The sequence below is a fragment of the Falco cherrug genome, chromosome Z (genome assembly GCF_023634085.1).
Source record: "Falco cherrug isolate bFalChe1 chromosome Z, bFalChe1.pri, whole genome shotgun sequence".
Lineage (NCBI taxonomy): Eukaryota > Metazoa > Chordata > Aves > Falconiformes > Falconidae > Falco > Falco cherrug.
Window position 1 is genome coordinate 50,807,303 of NC_073720.1, and position 17,316 is coordinate 50,824,618.

A 17,316-nucleotide genomic window follows, 5' to 3' on the forward strand; every position below is an offset into this window, starting at 1 on the left:
AGAGTGTACTAGGAGGTAGAATAAAAGAGTTAAATATCTCTGTCTCAGATGTTTCCTGTTTATACTGCTGGAATATGCATGCTTGCAATACAAACTCAAAGCCAGAAACTTCTTTATATTAACATATATTTGCCATTTCCCTCTTTTTATCAAGAGCTTATAAAAATAAGAGCATCTTAAGATGCATATTTTATATGGAAATCATCTGATGCACATGGCTTTGGAAGGATTTTCTAAGCTTAAGTCAGCTATTTCATAGAGGAGCACTTCATTCCTGCTGTACAATTTATAAATTAATTTACAGTGAGATCCATTTCTAGAATGAATATGTTTTCTTTAACAGATGCAGCAAGTTGAAGCCTGTAATGAAGTAAGTCATAAATGTCATTCTGTGTAGGAAAACTAAACAAAAATAGATGAGTGCCATATCTAGTTCCCTCTGTCCTCCCCTATACTAAAACAAGATAAATATACAGTAAAGTCATTTGAATTAAGACATTTGACAAAATATTAATGTGAAAATGTGATTTAGTGTTTAACATTTTGTTGGTAGCTGAGGACTTTGTTGTGAAGCAATTATGTGTGATCCTACTTGACCCTCCATATCAGCTGAGCACTGAGGAAAAAAATACCCAATCTAGCACTCATGAGAAAGAGCATCCCAACAGCCAGGCACCATACAAAAGCATGAGAGCAGGGAACTACTATAATTACATAGAAGTCTACTGCAGTATAAAGATACACTTACTGTTTTCTTCATTGTATTTAACACTTTGAATTTTTCTTTTCTTTATCTTGCTTCATTCTTGTGGGTTTACTGGAGTGGTGCTATCAGTTGCTATGCAAATGTGAATGAACTAAATATGCTGAGAAGAGGTATTTGATTCTTCCATTTGCTTTGCCTTCATTTGTTTAATTCTTTATTCTAAACAATCTGATTGTATCTAGACACCAAGAGTGCTGTAAACCAGCTCATTAACTCAGCGATTTGGGGAAACTCAGATCTGTTTGATATGTATATTGATGCTATTGATTTGTATGTATGTTTGATATGCTGTGTATGCACTAACACAGTAAATCCTCTGAAATGTATGGTCTTGGTTTTGGTTGAATTAGAACAAAAGTAGCCTTTTGCCATTTCTTAAAATCAGGTCATTCATGATGCAATACTGTCTAGAAGTGCACACTTATTTAATGTATAAATGTTCTTAAAAGTTTTATTTCTCATTCCATCCCATTATTTCCAAGATGTAATGAGCTAAGTTTTAGAACTAGAACTGACAGAGGGTGGGTACAAATGATCAGCAAAATTACCCTGGGTTTTTTCTGGTATTTCTAGTAGTATATACTGCAAAATGCTCGCAAAAATCGTTGTTACTAAGAGCCAATCAGCAGTGACTTAGTTCCAGCTTCCTATGGCAGCTTACAGCCAGATACCAAAAAACTGCAAATCACCATTGGCTCTGTAGTGTTAAAGCCTACCTAAATGCAAAGATGTGTAATTTCAGACCTGTAAGTGAAATGGAGGGCATAGCTGGAAGGAAAAAAGTAAAATTGGCAAAGCTAATTGATGAAGAAAGCAGGATTTCGTCAAGGGGTCTATTCAGTTTGTAACCCGTAAATTTAGCTGTAGTAGAGAAGAGCTGCTCAGGTCACACTCTGGTAGCTGCAGGAGATACTGAGCCAGCAGTCCTGCCTGGCAGAGCAGAGGGATGCGCTTGCTCCACTCCCTGGATCACAGAGGACAAGGATCCTGGGAGGGATTAGAGGAGCGTAATGGGGAAGAACAGTGTTACTTCAGAGCTGGGAATAGCTGACTCATTGGTAACCGCTGGGGTTCAAATTTAGGAATGGTTCTTGAAAGGACTTAAAGTTTTCAGAGCCCTGTGTCAAGGAGTTATTTCCAAACAGTTACCCAAGATTTAAGGTGGTTAACGTGTGTTTGGTTGCACCCAAATACCAAAAGCCTTTGGAAAGGAGAGTAAGGTACTTTATAGAGAAAGGCTAGGTTAGGGGCATTACTCAAATGCAAAGAATGGGGTTGAGGATGCAATGGGGCATAAATAATTGAGATGTGATGTGCAGACTGGTGTCTCATTAAAAGTCCCTTTTGCTGGCCCCTCCTCACGTTTCTACAATATAAACCTGTAATGTAATGGGGGGTTGGGGGGTTGGATGACGTGATTATCTATGATTTTAAAATGCCAATTTTGATTTATATTAGTTTTATTCTGAAGAAGAATGAAGGGCCATTCAGTTAATTGAAACTGTGTTGAATGAAGTGGTGTTCTCTTTCACTAGGCAACGGTCAAATCCCATGTCTCAAAATCCTCACACATATTTTTTATTTTGTCTTTCAACAGGTGTATAAATGATGTGGTAGCATTTCACTCCTTAATGATTTTGCACCAACAACAAGTTTTAGTATTTAGCATTCAATTGTTAGCTACCGTCTTTTTTACTTAGAAATTTCTAGTCTTGAAAAAAATATATACATTGTGAAGTCACTAATGCTTCTCTGTGCTGCCAACAGATGTTGACGAATGCACATCAAACCCGTGCTCTAATGGAGACTGTGTCAACACACCCGGTTCCTATTACTGCAAGTGCCACACAGGTTTCCAGAGAACTCCTACCAAGCAGGCTTGCATTGGTAAGAAAATTTGCTTCACATTTACTGACATTGCAGATGTTCTGACCCCTTATGTCAGACGCTATTGGAGTTCAAAAAATAGTTAGCAGTACGATTTTGGTAGATCCCCAAAATTTTTATATTAATTGGAGCTCTACTTCTGGGCTACCATGCCATTTATTCTGCTGTTGTCTTTCAACGTTTATCCATTATTCTGTATTATCTGTCACTTGTCTAGGGAATTCTGCAACCAGGAATTCTACAAAAATTTCAGGAAACAGATGATTAGTATGACAGGTGTATATGTATGCAGATGAATATGTGAGTAGGTTTTTAAAGGTATTCATAAAGTAATTGCTGAGCATCACAGAATGTAGCACATACTGTATAAGTGTAAAGTAGTATTTTTCCTATCTCTGATACAATGAGAATAAATACGTAAACATCTTTGGAATTTTTTTTTCTAAGTAATATTTAAATAACATGACAGTATTTTTCAAAGCAGTAATTGTCACGATACTTTTTTACCTTATAGTATTTCTCTGATTTATTTTTTGCCTTAGATATAGATGAGTGTATCCAGAATGGTGTTCTTTGTAAAAATGGCAGGTGTGTAAACACTGATGGAAGCTTCCAGTGTATATGCAATGCTGGGTTTGAACTGACTACAGATGGAAAAAATTGTGTGGGTAAGAACTCTTCCAAATAATTGGCCAAGCATCAGCGTGGTGACTCTAGAAATCACAGTACTTCATATTACAATTAAGGTTACAACTAAGGATTCCTTTTTAAAATCAGGTATGACCTGAGGTGAACTCAGAGCCCCTGCATTCAAATAGTTATAATATGGAAATGCATGGTTTTAAAAAGAAAGATTGAGGTAATTTTTGTTTTGAAGCTGTATCTTTTCTCAAGGGTCCCAGGTGCCAATGCCATGAATAACATTTTTCCCTAAAGCTTCATTGCAAGTGCTCCATGTATTAGCACTGCTGAAGAAAAAACTGATTTTAATTTTGACTGCACTGTGTCAAAAAAATCTTCCTAGATAAACAAGCTCTTAATTCTATCAGGTGATTGAAACTTTTTATCCTTTCATGTAAGAAAGAAGTGGCACCCTGTTCTTCCATACACAGTCTGCTGAAACACACAAAGTAACTGATCACAGCGGGGAAAAAAATTGCTGCTTTGTCTATACAGTGAAAACTCTTCAGATACTTCATCAGACTTATGAGTAGAATTTAATCTTCAAATGAAGGAGTATGTCACATCAGATGTGATCGTTTATTTTTAATGTGTCATTTTCTGGAAGGTGAGGAACTATAAGCAGTTTTCTTTGCAATATTTTGCAGACCATGATGAGTGTGCCACTACAAACATGTGTTTAAATGGGATGTGCATAAATGAAGATGGGAGTTTTAAATGCATCTGCAAACCAGGATTTGTTCTGGCTCCAAATGGGCGTTACTGTACTGGTAATGTAGAACTGAGGGCTAATGCATTAAAACAATCTTGATTGAAAGTGGGTTTTCCTGTCCATTCGTTCGTGCAAGAATGGCAATCTCGTCACATGGCTTTAATATACTAATACCTTAATAACTCATTACAGTCAATTCCTTAAGCTGCCTAGAATAAAAATAAGTTTAACATACAAAAATAAATAACTAAATTATTTAATAGTACTGCGAAAGCTACAACAGATGATAAATTAGCTTTTGAATATTCTTGGAGCATTTTAAATGCAGCAGAATATGCAGCCCCTTCATGAAATGGTAAAGTGAGAAGTAATATGGGTTGTTTAAAAGGTTGAAAAGATTTTACACTGATGAACACACACAGTATGTTTTCCACACAACTATTTTGGCAATTCAGAGTGCATAACACTTAAGACATTGTATTTGCCACATAGCATTACAAACTTTTATAAGTGATGTAATTGAAATATTAAACATTTTAAGAATAGAATCTGGTTTAGCTTCTGTTTTAAGGAAATTAGTGGAAGATAACCTGTTGCTGCAGAAGTTTGAATTTGAGTCGTTTCTAGTAAGTGCAAAATCATCCAAACTGTTAGTTTTCTGATTTGATGTTGAAACCTTTCTATTAATTTTGGTTTTCTGAATGTAGATGCAGCTTGGCTGTTGACTTAGGTAGAAATTGGTGACCAATGAAAAGTTTGTAATTAAAATTTACCATCAAGTGGATCTTCTGTGATTAGTGCTTCCTTAACTGTACTTTAAAACAAAGTTTAATATCATGGGATGGACAAAGGGGAGAATTTATCAGTTATTTTTCTTAGTGTAGAATCTGAAGTGTCTCTAATCCTATGTTTTTTCTGGTTTGCGTGATTTTTGGTTTGGTTTGGTTTGGTTTTTTTTTTTTAATAATGTGTAGATGGAATTTTGATTATTTACTGTAATTCCAAGATGACATTTTTACTAGAAATAAAACAAGGATATGTTGATGATTCATCTGCTATCATAAAGTAATTTGGTAATGTTTTTAAAATATTAATTGTAATCTCGCCTAAAAACAGCAAATTGATTGTTTTGTGTTGCCTCCTGTTAGATATTGATGAATGTCTGACATCAGGAATTTGCATGAATGGTCATTGTATAAATACTGAAGGTTCCTTCCGGTGTGATTGTCCACCTGGCTTGGCTGTTGGAGTTGATGGTCGCGTGTGTGTAGGTAAGTGAGATATTTTTTTTCATCAAAAAGCAAGTGGAATTATCAGGTTGTCATATTAAAGAAATACATCAAGTGGTATCCTTCTAGATAATGTTGACATCAAACCACAGAGGATCTGTTCTAGAATAAGTCCAGACTATTTGTCTTTTGTTTTGCTATGTGTTTGTGTTAATATATGTGCATGTGTGTATATATATTTATATTCAGTTATGAATCCGAATCACTAAGACATATCTTGGTTGCGACACTTTGTAATTTTGCACTCCCCTTTTCATTTCTTTCTCTAATCTGAAAACATTTTATTCTGCCTGTACCATAGTGTTAAAAAAGAAGCTCTAGGAGGAGAAATAGTGAAAACTAGATACACTTGTTTCTGTGAACTCAAATATCATTATTAAGAATTATTAGGAAATCTTGCATTATGCTATCCCATAAACCTAGTGTTAAAAGACAATAAGCTTAAATTCCTCTGTGGAATCAGAGTGGCACCACCTTTTGTTTACCAGTTACTCCTATAAACTAAATTTACAGTATTTATTCTTCCTGGCATCTCTTTTTTGTTTTCGGCATGCCCTTTGTAGTCTGCTGATGAATAATCTTTCGTCATATAATATGAACTGCAGTCTTATCCCCTCAAATGTTACTGGTTGACAGTTAATAGATTCTTCACCCAACTCTACCAGGAGCTCTAGCACTGGTTCAGGGAGCTCATTGGAGGAAAATGGAGCATTTTCAACCCGATGAAGAATAAAAAGGGGTAGACAGCAAGACGTATTATTACCTTGTTTTCTGCTGATTGCTGATGAAGATGTTGGAGAGGAATATACATTTTATAAAAATTTCTGAGAGTGGTAGGACTACATGCACTAGGGACTGTGATACTGCAAAGTTCCTTAAACCGATTTAATCTGCATGAGATGCCAACTTTCCCTTCTTCTGAATTTTGAAGCATCAGTTATGTATCTTCTTTCTTCTTCCATATCTCATGAATGTATCTATCATGAGGCATATTTTGTGTCCCTAGGTTCACTTAGTGGGTGGGCTTGACATTGAGCTTCAGCAGGCTAATGTGCATGGAAAGGGGCCTCCTTGAGTGAAAAGCACACCTCTGGCAGCATCACAACACATTAGCTTCACTTTGGTACATGACCTTGTGTGCTAGGTGCTTCTGGTTACTGGACTGCCATTGGAGCTGGTGTTAGATCGGGACAGCTGGTTATGTCATGATGTCTGACAAGTTCATGAAGCAGTAAATGCAAAGAGGTGACCATTGGCTTAGCTCTGCAATAGTCATATCTATTAATCAGCACTATGACCGTTCTTGCTGATGGGTGCATATACCTATGTCTTATCTGCCTGTGTCCAGATAAAGGAAAGACAGACTTCATCACAATGTTTTGATGTTGATCTCGTACTGAAAGGATGTGAGGTACTACATCCTTACATTACTATTATCACTTCATTTTAAATAAGATTTTAAATTATGCAGAAGTTCATTATCCTTTAAAATAAAATCTAGTGCAAGCATTCCTGTCAAGTGCCTGCACAAGTTGGCCCTTTCTGTTACCACTTCAGTTTAAAAATGCACAATAAAAACCCAGAATGGCTTTAAAAATAGGCTAATAAAAAGACAAAACACCTTCTCAGTCTCTCAACTGAAACCCAAATATTTGTTGTTTTGAATAAATGAGATATTTAGTTAGCAAAACTATACTAAAGATTAAACTAACAAAAGCAAGGTTTGCTCTCTCCTATATGGTAGCCAAATTGTTTTCTTGTGGTTTATTAAACATTTGGAGAAAAGCAATGAAAAGATAAAACAATGAGAATAGGCTTGGTATACTGTTTTTAGTATAGGAACTTCACGGCTTAGTGACACAGCAGCAAAACCAGATTTGAGTACAAGCTGTTCAGTATCTTTTTTGTGGTCCAAGTTGGCCTCATCATTACCCCTGTCAGTGATACAGCTGCAAAGAATCAATGCAGCGCTCTTTTTTCTGTGCTTTCATTCACCTAATGCTACCATAGTTCTAGCAGCTAAAGGCTTCACAGGTTGGCCATCGGCTGTGCACACTATTTTTTATTTGAAAAAGTTCAGCTTCACATGTCACATAGCTTTAAGGTTTGCCATAAATGCTTAGATTTTCAACAGGAAATACCCTTAATATGACAAAAATCATAAAGCAGAATCACAATTTATTTGGAAAATTAATTTTAAAAAGATGATGTAATTATTCCAGGCATAAAGTAACATAAGAAATTTCAAATATTGCATATCAAAAATATCCTTATACATGACCTTTTGATAGAATTTCTAAGGCAATCTGCTGTTTAGAATTTTATGTGTGTGTGTGTATATATATGTATGTGTGTTTATATATACATAGACATGCTGTGTTAACTACAGGAATTCGCTGTCTGGCTATTCTGTCCCATATCGTACGTGAACTAAATAATACTTTTCAGACACTCCAGCTGCTAGAATATTTGTAGTCTGAAAGTTGGTAAGTTACATGTGGCTTCCTTTTAACAGTATTCCCACAAATGTGCTAGGTAATTAGCAAAAATGCAAAATCAAAGAGCCTGCAATCAAATTCTGTCACTCTTACTTTAAGCTCTATTTTACTTCTGAATAGTGCCATTGATTCTGGTGGGACCATTCATAGAATAAATTGCTTTTTTATTTAGTATTAATAAGTATGGCAGGGTCAATCAGAAAATGTTATACAGGTTTGGAATGAAAAAATGCATCAAGGGGGGACAAATGGGGGATAAATACTCAGAGCCAAACTGGTGTTTGCAGGCATTTCAGGTTTAGCTATACTTCTAACTGCAGCTCCATGCTCAGATACCTCAGCTGGCTCTCTGTGTGTGTTTGTGTATCACCTCAGAACTTGTACTGAGCTATGGCTATGGCTTTGTGCAGTGTTGAGACACTTATAATTCAGTCTGCGGTTCACACCTCTGCCCAAAGCTGTAGTCATGCAGAGCAAAATAGTTAAGTTTTATTTCACCCTGGTTATACTGCAGAATCATACCTCAGAGTGCCTGTCATGAACATTGCATGATTTGATCTTCTGAAGAACCTGGAGGGTGCAGTGACTTGCACTGAGAATTGGTCAATCAATCTTTTCAACCAACCTTGACCATAATTGTGATGGTGATAACATTTGCAGATGTTGGAAGGTTGGAAGGGCTACGCCACAAAATTTTAAGAGTCTAGAAATGCTATTATCTGGGCAACAGTGGTTTCCTATAAACAAGTGCACAGTTACAGCAGTACCAATGCTAAACTCTGATCTAGGGCATAAAATAAGTTCTCCAGTGTTCTGAAATTAGTAGCCAAAGGCTGATCGAATTATATATGGGGAGCAGGGCAGGTTCCATCAGTAAGGTGCATGCTCAGAGCTGTTGTGACATTGGGAACCTAAGCTTGGTGAGGTGCCATTGCCAACAGCAACTGAACCATGGATAAAGCAGTTCTTGTCCTTCTATCCTTGTTATCAGCATGGGAAGCACAGCCCATGGAGGACATTCTTCCTGTCATACGATTGCTGTTTTGCTTCTGGGGGATCCAGCTTGGTTCCTCATCCTGCACAGGCTTTGTGAATCACTGTGTGGATAAGACTGTTCTATAACTAGTTAGGCAATCCTCCCCAAATTCCCTGTGGAAACACTGCTTTCTGTGGTAAAGCACCTGCTTTCTTCTTATGCAAGAGCAGTTGCTCAGTACATCTGTAGCTTCCTCCAGCTACTGCCCACATTTCACATCTTTGAAGACCTTCCTACAGTGCTTTTTTGCACACTTCCCAATCTTTTCTCCCCCTGAAATTTCCCTCGGTGCTATTTCCTTCCCTTGAATTGCTTCTTCATTCTCTCCCAGACACCTAACTAGAAGGAAGCTTTCACTTCTGTGACAGGGCAATGATCGAAGCCCCTTTACTCATGGCAGAGCATGGCAGAGTGGCATCTGGACTTGTTGGATGTGTGGGGAGAGGATGTGATGCAGCTAGCTATTTCGTAGAGTACATGAACAGACATTTCTTGTGCAAAAATTCCTGATTGTTGTCAAGCATAATAATCTTTTCCTGCTGTCAAATGCAAGCAAATTGTGCTGGCTTCACCTTGACTCTTGGCAAGGAATAAGCCCTGAAATCTGGGCCACAATTAACTGTGCTCCAGAACTATCTGTTCCATGGGATACCAAAAGCAAGGAAAACATTTATGTGCAGGCAATCCTGTTTTATCAGAGCCAGCTTACAACACTTGAAGAACAGGCAGAACACATAAGGAATTGCCAGTTCTTATATGGATTGGCACAGGGTATTCAACATCCACTGTAAGATTTTTCGTGCAACTTTTCTTCGTTGTTTTGAGGTCATCTTTTAAGTAGATAACTAACTGGATTCCCTTAGACCCTACTCGGTTTCTGAGTGCACCCAAGTTCATGTCGAGGCCAAGTGTATGGTAGTTTTACTGGGAGATGGACAAGGAGCACGAATTAAAGCCATGTGCTGGCCTGTTCCATAAAGATGCCTGAAACAAAAAGTGTTTCTGTAGCTTCAATAAGTGTCTGTAGAAGTGTAAGAGCCAAAACTAAAGGCTATTTGCTCTACCTGTATCCTGCAGTTCTCAACCACACTTTTAGATGGACTGTCCACCCACTTGCCTGTTAGAAGTTTTCCAATATTATCTTACAAGCAGATATGAAAAAGGCATCTAACCCTGACTGAAAAACCAAAACAACAACAACAAATAAAAAAAACACATAAAAAGGGATCTAAGAGGCATTCTCATAGTTCCTGCATAAGCATAGCAGATGGTTATAGCTGCAAAGGTAGGGCTGAAGGCCTGCCTTGGGAGCTGCAGCTCTTGGGAGATGTGCATAATTTTTCTGCTGTCCTTTATGGCGTGATTTTTATGGTTGGAGACCTTCCAGGTATTATCTGGTTTCTTTGTGTAATAAGTGGTGGTTTGTCCTGGCCATCATTTTCATCCCCCTCCCCAGGTATGGCGCTTTAATTTCCATAGTGGCTTTTCAATCACAAACCTCCAGAACTTTCTTATGCTTTAGGCAGTAGTGCCACTTTCCCCACTATCTAGTCATGTGGAAGAATTGCTGAATTGCTCTTCCTAGCTAGGTATTGGGACCTCTTTGATATCCTAAACCTAAGCCAGCACTGGTGCCAGTTTACATATTAATCTATTAAGGCAGCCATATCATGTAAACACTGGTCTGAACAATATGCTGAAATTGCACTTCTGCTCAGAATTTGGAAATTCAGTAGGAGGCTATGTTCTTCTTTTTGGAAAAAGGTAGACTCCCATATTGCCAGCACTGGCCTGCTGGTGAGTTATCCTACATAAAGAACCATTTTGGAAGTAAACAGGAGATCTGCATGTCCAGGTTATGGTTGTAGTACTTCTCAAAGGCAAAAATTCATCACCACATGGTGATTCAAGCTTTCTGTGTTTCTTACTGACATACATGTTGACGGATTTACAAAGCTGCTCTGATGAGTGGGTGATCTTTGCTGGGTAATATGGAATGCTTTTAAATTTGCTCGCAATATGCTGCTTCAGGTGGTTTTAAAGTGCTGTGTAGAATTGCCCTTGATGCCATCAGGTTTATTGTAGCTGAGCAGTGGAGGTGTAGCCAATGTAACCGTTTTGTTAAAAAATTTCTTTTTATTTTACCTCTTGTTGAGAGAGTATGCATGCATTTCACAGTCAGCCTAAGGAAATAAATTATTTCTTTGTTTGCCCTTTCATAGATACTCATATGCGTAGCACATGCTATGGAGGCATCAAAAAAGGAGCATGTGTGCGTCCTTTCCCTGGTGCTGTGACAAAGTCTGAATGTTGCTGTGCCAATCCTGACTATGGTTTTGGAGAGCCATGTCACCCCTGTCCTGCTAAAAACTCAGGTAAAATTTTGTTTCTTTGAATACTACAGTGGACATACAGACTTAAAAATTCTCATTCAGATCAGGTTGTTCATGTATTTCATGCCTTAAAGTGCACTGAATAGGGTACTTAATGGAATTGTACACTGCTTCTGGAAATGGCTTGTCCTTCAAAGAAAAACTCTCTGGTATTTTATGTTGAGTGTTTGTGGTTTTATGCATTTTAACATTTAGGGTGAACCTAGTTCCAGAGCTGGACAGACTGTGATAAAATTCAAGATGAAGAACATGAGTATGCTATGGATGAACTTGAGTCCCTGAATGAAGTGTTTGCTTTAAGTAATAATACTTTGAAGAGACAAGCAGAGTGCTCTGATGAATCTGTAGATTTCCTAGTTAAACCAATCCAGTTTAAAAGAGCAGCCCACATTAATTTTAGAAATTTGTATTTCATTTTACAAGAATCAGTTCTCTGGTAAACATGGGGGTTGATTAAAAAAATAATCTCTTGAATATAGAATTGAGATGATGTATCTTGGACAGTATTTCCATTCAGTGTAGTTTTCTGAAATAGCAGAAAACTATTTAGAAGAAATTAAATAAAGCTGGCATTATGGTTGAAAGCAGTAACTTAAGGAGACAATACTGTCAAAAAGCATAACGAAATCACTTGAGCGTTTTAATTCTTGCTATCAAATTTCATTTTTTTATATATGTGAAAGTTCAGGGTGTAATGCTGCTTAAGGTATTTAGCTTTATTATCTATAAATAGTTATTTCATGTGAACATTGGCATTTTATTAGTTACATTGTAGGAAAAGCATTTTGAAAAAAGCAAGTGGATTTGATTTAGGATTAAAGAAAGTGAAACACTGGAAATAACATTTTCTTTTTTCTCCACCATCTCTTGCTTCAATTGAGTAGCTGAATTCCATGGCCTTTGTAGCAGTGGGATAGGTATTACTGTGGATGGACGAGGTACGTTGCATATTTTCTTTAATGCATATGATTCAAGGTTAAACAAATATACTCAGAATTGTATTTTTCTGTAACATACTAGAGTGGAGGTTTTTGCCTCAAGATTAATATGTTGATTTTAGTATTTTCATTATCAAAGTACAATAATTCAGTGTTGTCTAAAGAAGAGGCCAGAATTAATCCTCTACCTTGGATTCTGACTGACCCTGACAATCGAAAAAAAAGTAATCCATTTTAAAGGTTTGACCTGGAATTCATTTTTATTTTTTAGAATAGTCATCATACTGTTCTCCCTCATTTGGGGAATGACAGGAGCCACTTGCTTTTGTAGCTGATTTTCAGTCAGCTGGGGTAGTAATAGAGCAGGTTTCACTCCAGGTCCAGTGTTCACTACATGGACTGCTTCCATGGAGGGATCATTTCTCTGGTGACTCAGAGTTGGAAGGGAGCTGTCTAAAAAAATCCTCCTAAAAAAAGTCCTGAAATGAGCGCTTGCATTTAGTACTGGGAATTGTAAAGCTCCAGCTCCTTTTTCTAGTACCACAGAGAGAGGGATTTTAAAAATAATAGCTGAGCCAGGCCTGAAGTAGGGGTGATACATGCTGCAGCTGCCAAATAAGTAGAGTAGGTTGAAGAAGGAATGGTGGAACACGGTGTTATGATTTGCTGCTAGATAGTTCCCTGATGAGTTAATAAAGTTGCAGCCAAATTAAAGCAGATACATATTTCCAGGCATTTAATTTGTATAGCTTTTATCCTTGTCAGCATTAAAGCTCCTATTCAGTTCAGCGGGAACAGCATGAGACCCTCTCATCATTATACTTAGTAACAGCCTACATAAGTTTTAAAAATAGTACTATAATAAAAGAAATTCTGTGTCTGTTCAGTACTGTAAGTATATATGCATAGTTTTTTCTTCTCTATGAGCTCATTGCTTAACGTGTTGCCAAACTTACAAGCAATTTGAAATCCATAGAGTTTGTAAATTCTCTCGGCTTTCTTTTCAGTGAATTTTAAAAGTTCTATTTGATGAATCTCTAAATCTCATGAAGAAATAATGGCAATGTACAATAACACTGTTGTACAAACAGCATCCTACCATAAGAATTTGTATGTAGTCTGGTAGAGAGGTTCTATGTTCTTTTGGATACACAGAAAATACAACTTCTCACTGAAAATGTAAAACCAGTTGTGGTCTATACCAGCTGCATGGTAAAGACTATAATCTCTCAGGGGTTCATGTTTCAGCTGAAGTCCCTTTTTGTTTAGGCTTCAAAGAAAACCCTAGTATTTTCTGGACAGCTAGCAGACACCTTGCAGACAATTTTCTTGCTGCTGCTCCTATCATGCTTATAGCAAGGGACTTTGCCAGTTCCATTTCCTAAAGGAGAGGAATTCTGATCCCACATTCAACCCCTAACAAAAATTCCATTGTGTTCCTCATGCATTCTCATTTTCAAGAATGAGTGGGAATATACTTTATTAGTGAAGCTCTTGTCATAGAGATTTTGTTTTACTTTTAGTTGATACATAGCTTGTTAATTAGACAGCAGTCCATCACCACATCCCTACTCCTCTCTTTCAGCTTGTGATTAACAAGTGCAAAACATTCATGTCTTCATCTGGGAGAAATCTGGACGTAGTGAGGACAGAGATTTTACATTCTTGTATAATATAAAAAATAACAAGAAGGGCTGGATGTTCTGAAATCATTAAGTTGATAAGGAGAGGGATATTAATGAAATTGCATGGCTTGTCCCAAAGATACCAACAAGTTTACTAAATGACAGAAAACTTTTTCTCAGAAGAAAACGTAGAGCTGAAGTATTATGCAAATTCGTATTTTCTTACAAAAAAAAAAAGTCTTACAAAATTTTCAGATGTCTCATAGCTTTGAGTTTCATCCAGGGATAGCATGATTTTTCCAAATGTGTATCTGAGTATATGTAATTCATGATCTAAACTGCACTTTGGTTGTCCTTTATAAAAGAAAATGTCCTTTATAAAAAAATTGAGCAGGACAAGTATAAAACAAGCTTTTTATGAAGTCACAGCTAGGCCAGCACCCCTGCTGTTCTTTCAGAGATTGGAAAGGGAACTATTTTAAAGTAATGGACTTACCGTATGAGAAGAAATAACTTAATATTGAAAAACCCTCTTTTCCTCAGAGGCAAAAAAATATTAAAACTAGCCTGTTCCTGTTCTTATAGTTCATATGAATATTTTGGCATTTTCCAACAGCAGAAATTCAATATGGGGCTGTAAATTCAGGGAATATATCTCATTCATCATCCTATTCTGTTAATCCAAGAAAAAATTTAAATTTCCAACAAGTGCTATAATTCCTGTAAGACTGAGTATTTTGTGATATTGACCTATGCATTAGTTCTGTATCAAGAAAAGTATTTGTGTCACCTAGTAATTTATAATTTCTTACCTAGATCCTTAATTCACAGGCACTAAGTGCACAGGCTAGATATTTTGCAACATTACAAACGCATAGTTCCCTATTGATTTAGGTTGGAAAGAATATCTGGACATCATCCAGCCTAACCTTCTGCTCAGAGCAGGGGTAACTTCAAAGTTGAATCAGGTTTCTCAAGGCCTTGCCTAGTGGAGTTTGGAAAATCTCACAGGATGGAGTTCCCATAGCCTCTCTGGGCAGCTTGCGCTCATGCTCAACCACTCTAATGAGGGAGAATTGTTTTCCTGGTGTTAAAATTTTCCCTGTTGTAACTTGTACCTGTTTTTTCTTGCCCTGTCATTGTGTACCTCAAATAAGAGTCTATCTCCATCTTCTCAGTAATCATCTCTTAAAATCAGAGAACTGCTATTGGATGTCTCTGTCATCTTTCCTTTTGCTGGCTAAACAAGTCCAGTTCCCTTAGCCTGTTCTCATACATCAGGGACTGATTCTGCTGAGGGACATTAATCACCCTTTTGGAAAAGCAGCACAACAAACTGAATGTAGTCCAGGAGACTCTTGTAGTACACTGAGGATAATTTCTTAATCCAGGTGATAGACAGCCTAACCAGAGGAGAAGCATTACTGTAACTGTTGCTTACCAATACAGATGAACTAATTAGTGAGGTCAAGACTGATGGCACCCTGGGCTGTAGTGATCTTGCCCTGGTGGAACCCATGATCTTAAGGGATATGGGCCAGGTGAAGAGTAAAGCCAGTGAATTTTAAGACAACTTTCAGTTGTTTAAGGAAATAGTGGATGGGACCCTCTGGGAAACTGCCCCTGTGGGCATAAAGGAGCAGAACAGCACTGGCAGGTTTTAAGGACATTTTCCTGAGATTGAAAGCTCTCTATTCACGTGTGAGAAATTAGGCAAGGAAGGCAGGAGACCAGTATGGCTAAGTAAAGACCTTCTGGTCAAACTACAGCATAAGAAGGAAATCCATAGGCAGTTCAACCAGGGACGTGTATCCTGGGAAGAATACAGGGACGCTGCCTAGATGTATAAGCATGGGATCAAGAAACCTAGGATACAGTTGGAGCTGAGTTTGGCGAGGAGTGCAAAGAATACGACAGGCTTCTACAGGTACGTTAGTTGGAAAGGGAAGATGACAAGAACATGTACACAGACACACACAAACACAATAAATAGGACAGGAGAGCTAGTGACAACTGACATGGAGAAGGCTGAGGTACTCAACAGGGTTTTTTTCCTTTCACTGTTAATCACTTTTCCTGTATCTCTCAAGTCTCTAAACATCAAGGCAGGGATGGGGAGAACAAAGGCCCTCCCACCATGGGAGAAGATCAGGTTCAAGACCACCCAAGGAACCTGAACATACACAAATCCATGGGATGTGATGAGATGCATCCCAGGGTCCTGGTGAATGTAGTTGCTAAGCCATTCACCATCATATTTGAAAAACAGCAGTCAGGCAAAGTCCCCAGTGGGTGCAGAAAAGGGAATATTACACCCATTTAAAAAAAAAAAAAAAAAAAAAAAGATAAAAAAGATAAAGAGGATGATGATATGAACTACAAACCAGTCAACCTCACCTTGGTGCACAATAAGATCATGGACCATATACTCCAGGAAGTTATGTCAAAACATGGAAGACAGAGGTGATTAGAGACAGCCAACATGGCTTCACTAAAGACAAATGTACAGTGGAGTGACTGCACCAGTGGACAAGGGACAAACTACTGTCATCTACCTTGACATCTGTAAGACCTTTGATGCAGTCCCTCACAACATTCTTCTCTCTCCACTAAATTGGAAATAGATAAATTTGGTGGGTGGACTGTTGGATAGATAAGGAATTGGCTGGATGGTCATGTGAAGAGTTATAGTCAATGACTCAGCGGCCAAGAGGAAACCAGTAACAAGTGGTGTCCCTCAGGGGTCTATACGGGGACCAATATTGTTTAATGTCTTCATCAATAATATAGATAGTGGGATTGAGTGCACCCTCAGTAAGCTTGCAGGTGACACCAAGCTGAGTGGTGGAGTTGATTTATTAGAAGCAAGAGATACCATCCAGAGGGACCTTGACAGACTTGAAGCGTGGGCCCATGTGAACCTCATGAAGTGGCCCAAAACTGCACACAGTATTGCAGGTTTGGCCTCTCTAGTGTCAAATAAAGGGGAATAATAAATTCTTTCAGCCTTCTGGCTGCCCCCTTGCTATACCCTTGCTCTGAATGACAGCCCCAACATCCAGTGAGTCAGATATTGTCCATGTCTATCAAAGGATCAGGTATTTCATGTCTCTCAGTATCTGATTATATTCTGTGTTGTGTTAATATAGATATTAATGAGTGCGCATTGGATCCTGATATTTGCTCCAATGGAATTTGTGAAAACTTACGTGGCAGCTATCGCTGTAACTGTAACAGTGGCTATGAGCCCGATCCTTCTGGGAGGAATTGTGTGGGTAAGTTGCTCAAATTTTTTATTATTGTTGAATAATTAATCACTATATTGATGCTAATTCGAACTGATAGAATTAGGTTGCAAGACATCTACTTAAAGCTTAAATGCAAAAAATCTCTAATGAAACTGTTTTTCTCAGTCACTGCACAGCAAATATTCTTAGTGGTATATTTTTCCATTATTTGGCAGGAGGTTCGGGAAGTGTAAGCAGGAGATA

The 17,316-nt window shown here is 37.8% G+C and overlaps 1 protein-coding gene across 1 annotated transcript in view; it reads left to right on the forward strand.

The window, feature by feature from the left end:
• Positions 1-17,316, forward strand: part of FBN2 (fibrillin 2) — a 178,786-nt gene that overhangs the window by 74,471 nt on the left and 86,999 nt on the right. The window contains exons 12-18 of the mRNA XM_055699766.1: positions 2,534-2,653; positions 3,196-3,321; positions 3,982-4,104; positions 5,195-5,317; positions 11,092-11,244; positions 12,147-12,200; positions 16,975-17,100. Coding sequence (XP_055555741.1) covers positions 2,534-2,653; positions 3,196-3,321; positions 3,982-4,104; positions 5,195-5,317; positions 11,092-11,244; positions 12,147-12,200; positions 16,975-17,100 — 825 coding nt within the window. The remainder of the gene's footprint in view (positions 1-2,533; positions 2,654-3,195; positions 3,322-3,981; positions 4,105-5,194; positions 5,318-11,091; positions 11,245-12,146; positions 12,201-16,974; positions 17,101-17,316) is intronic.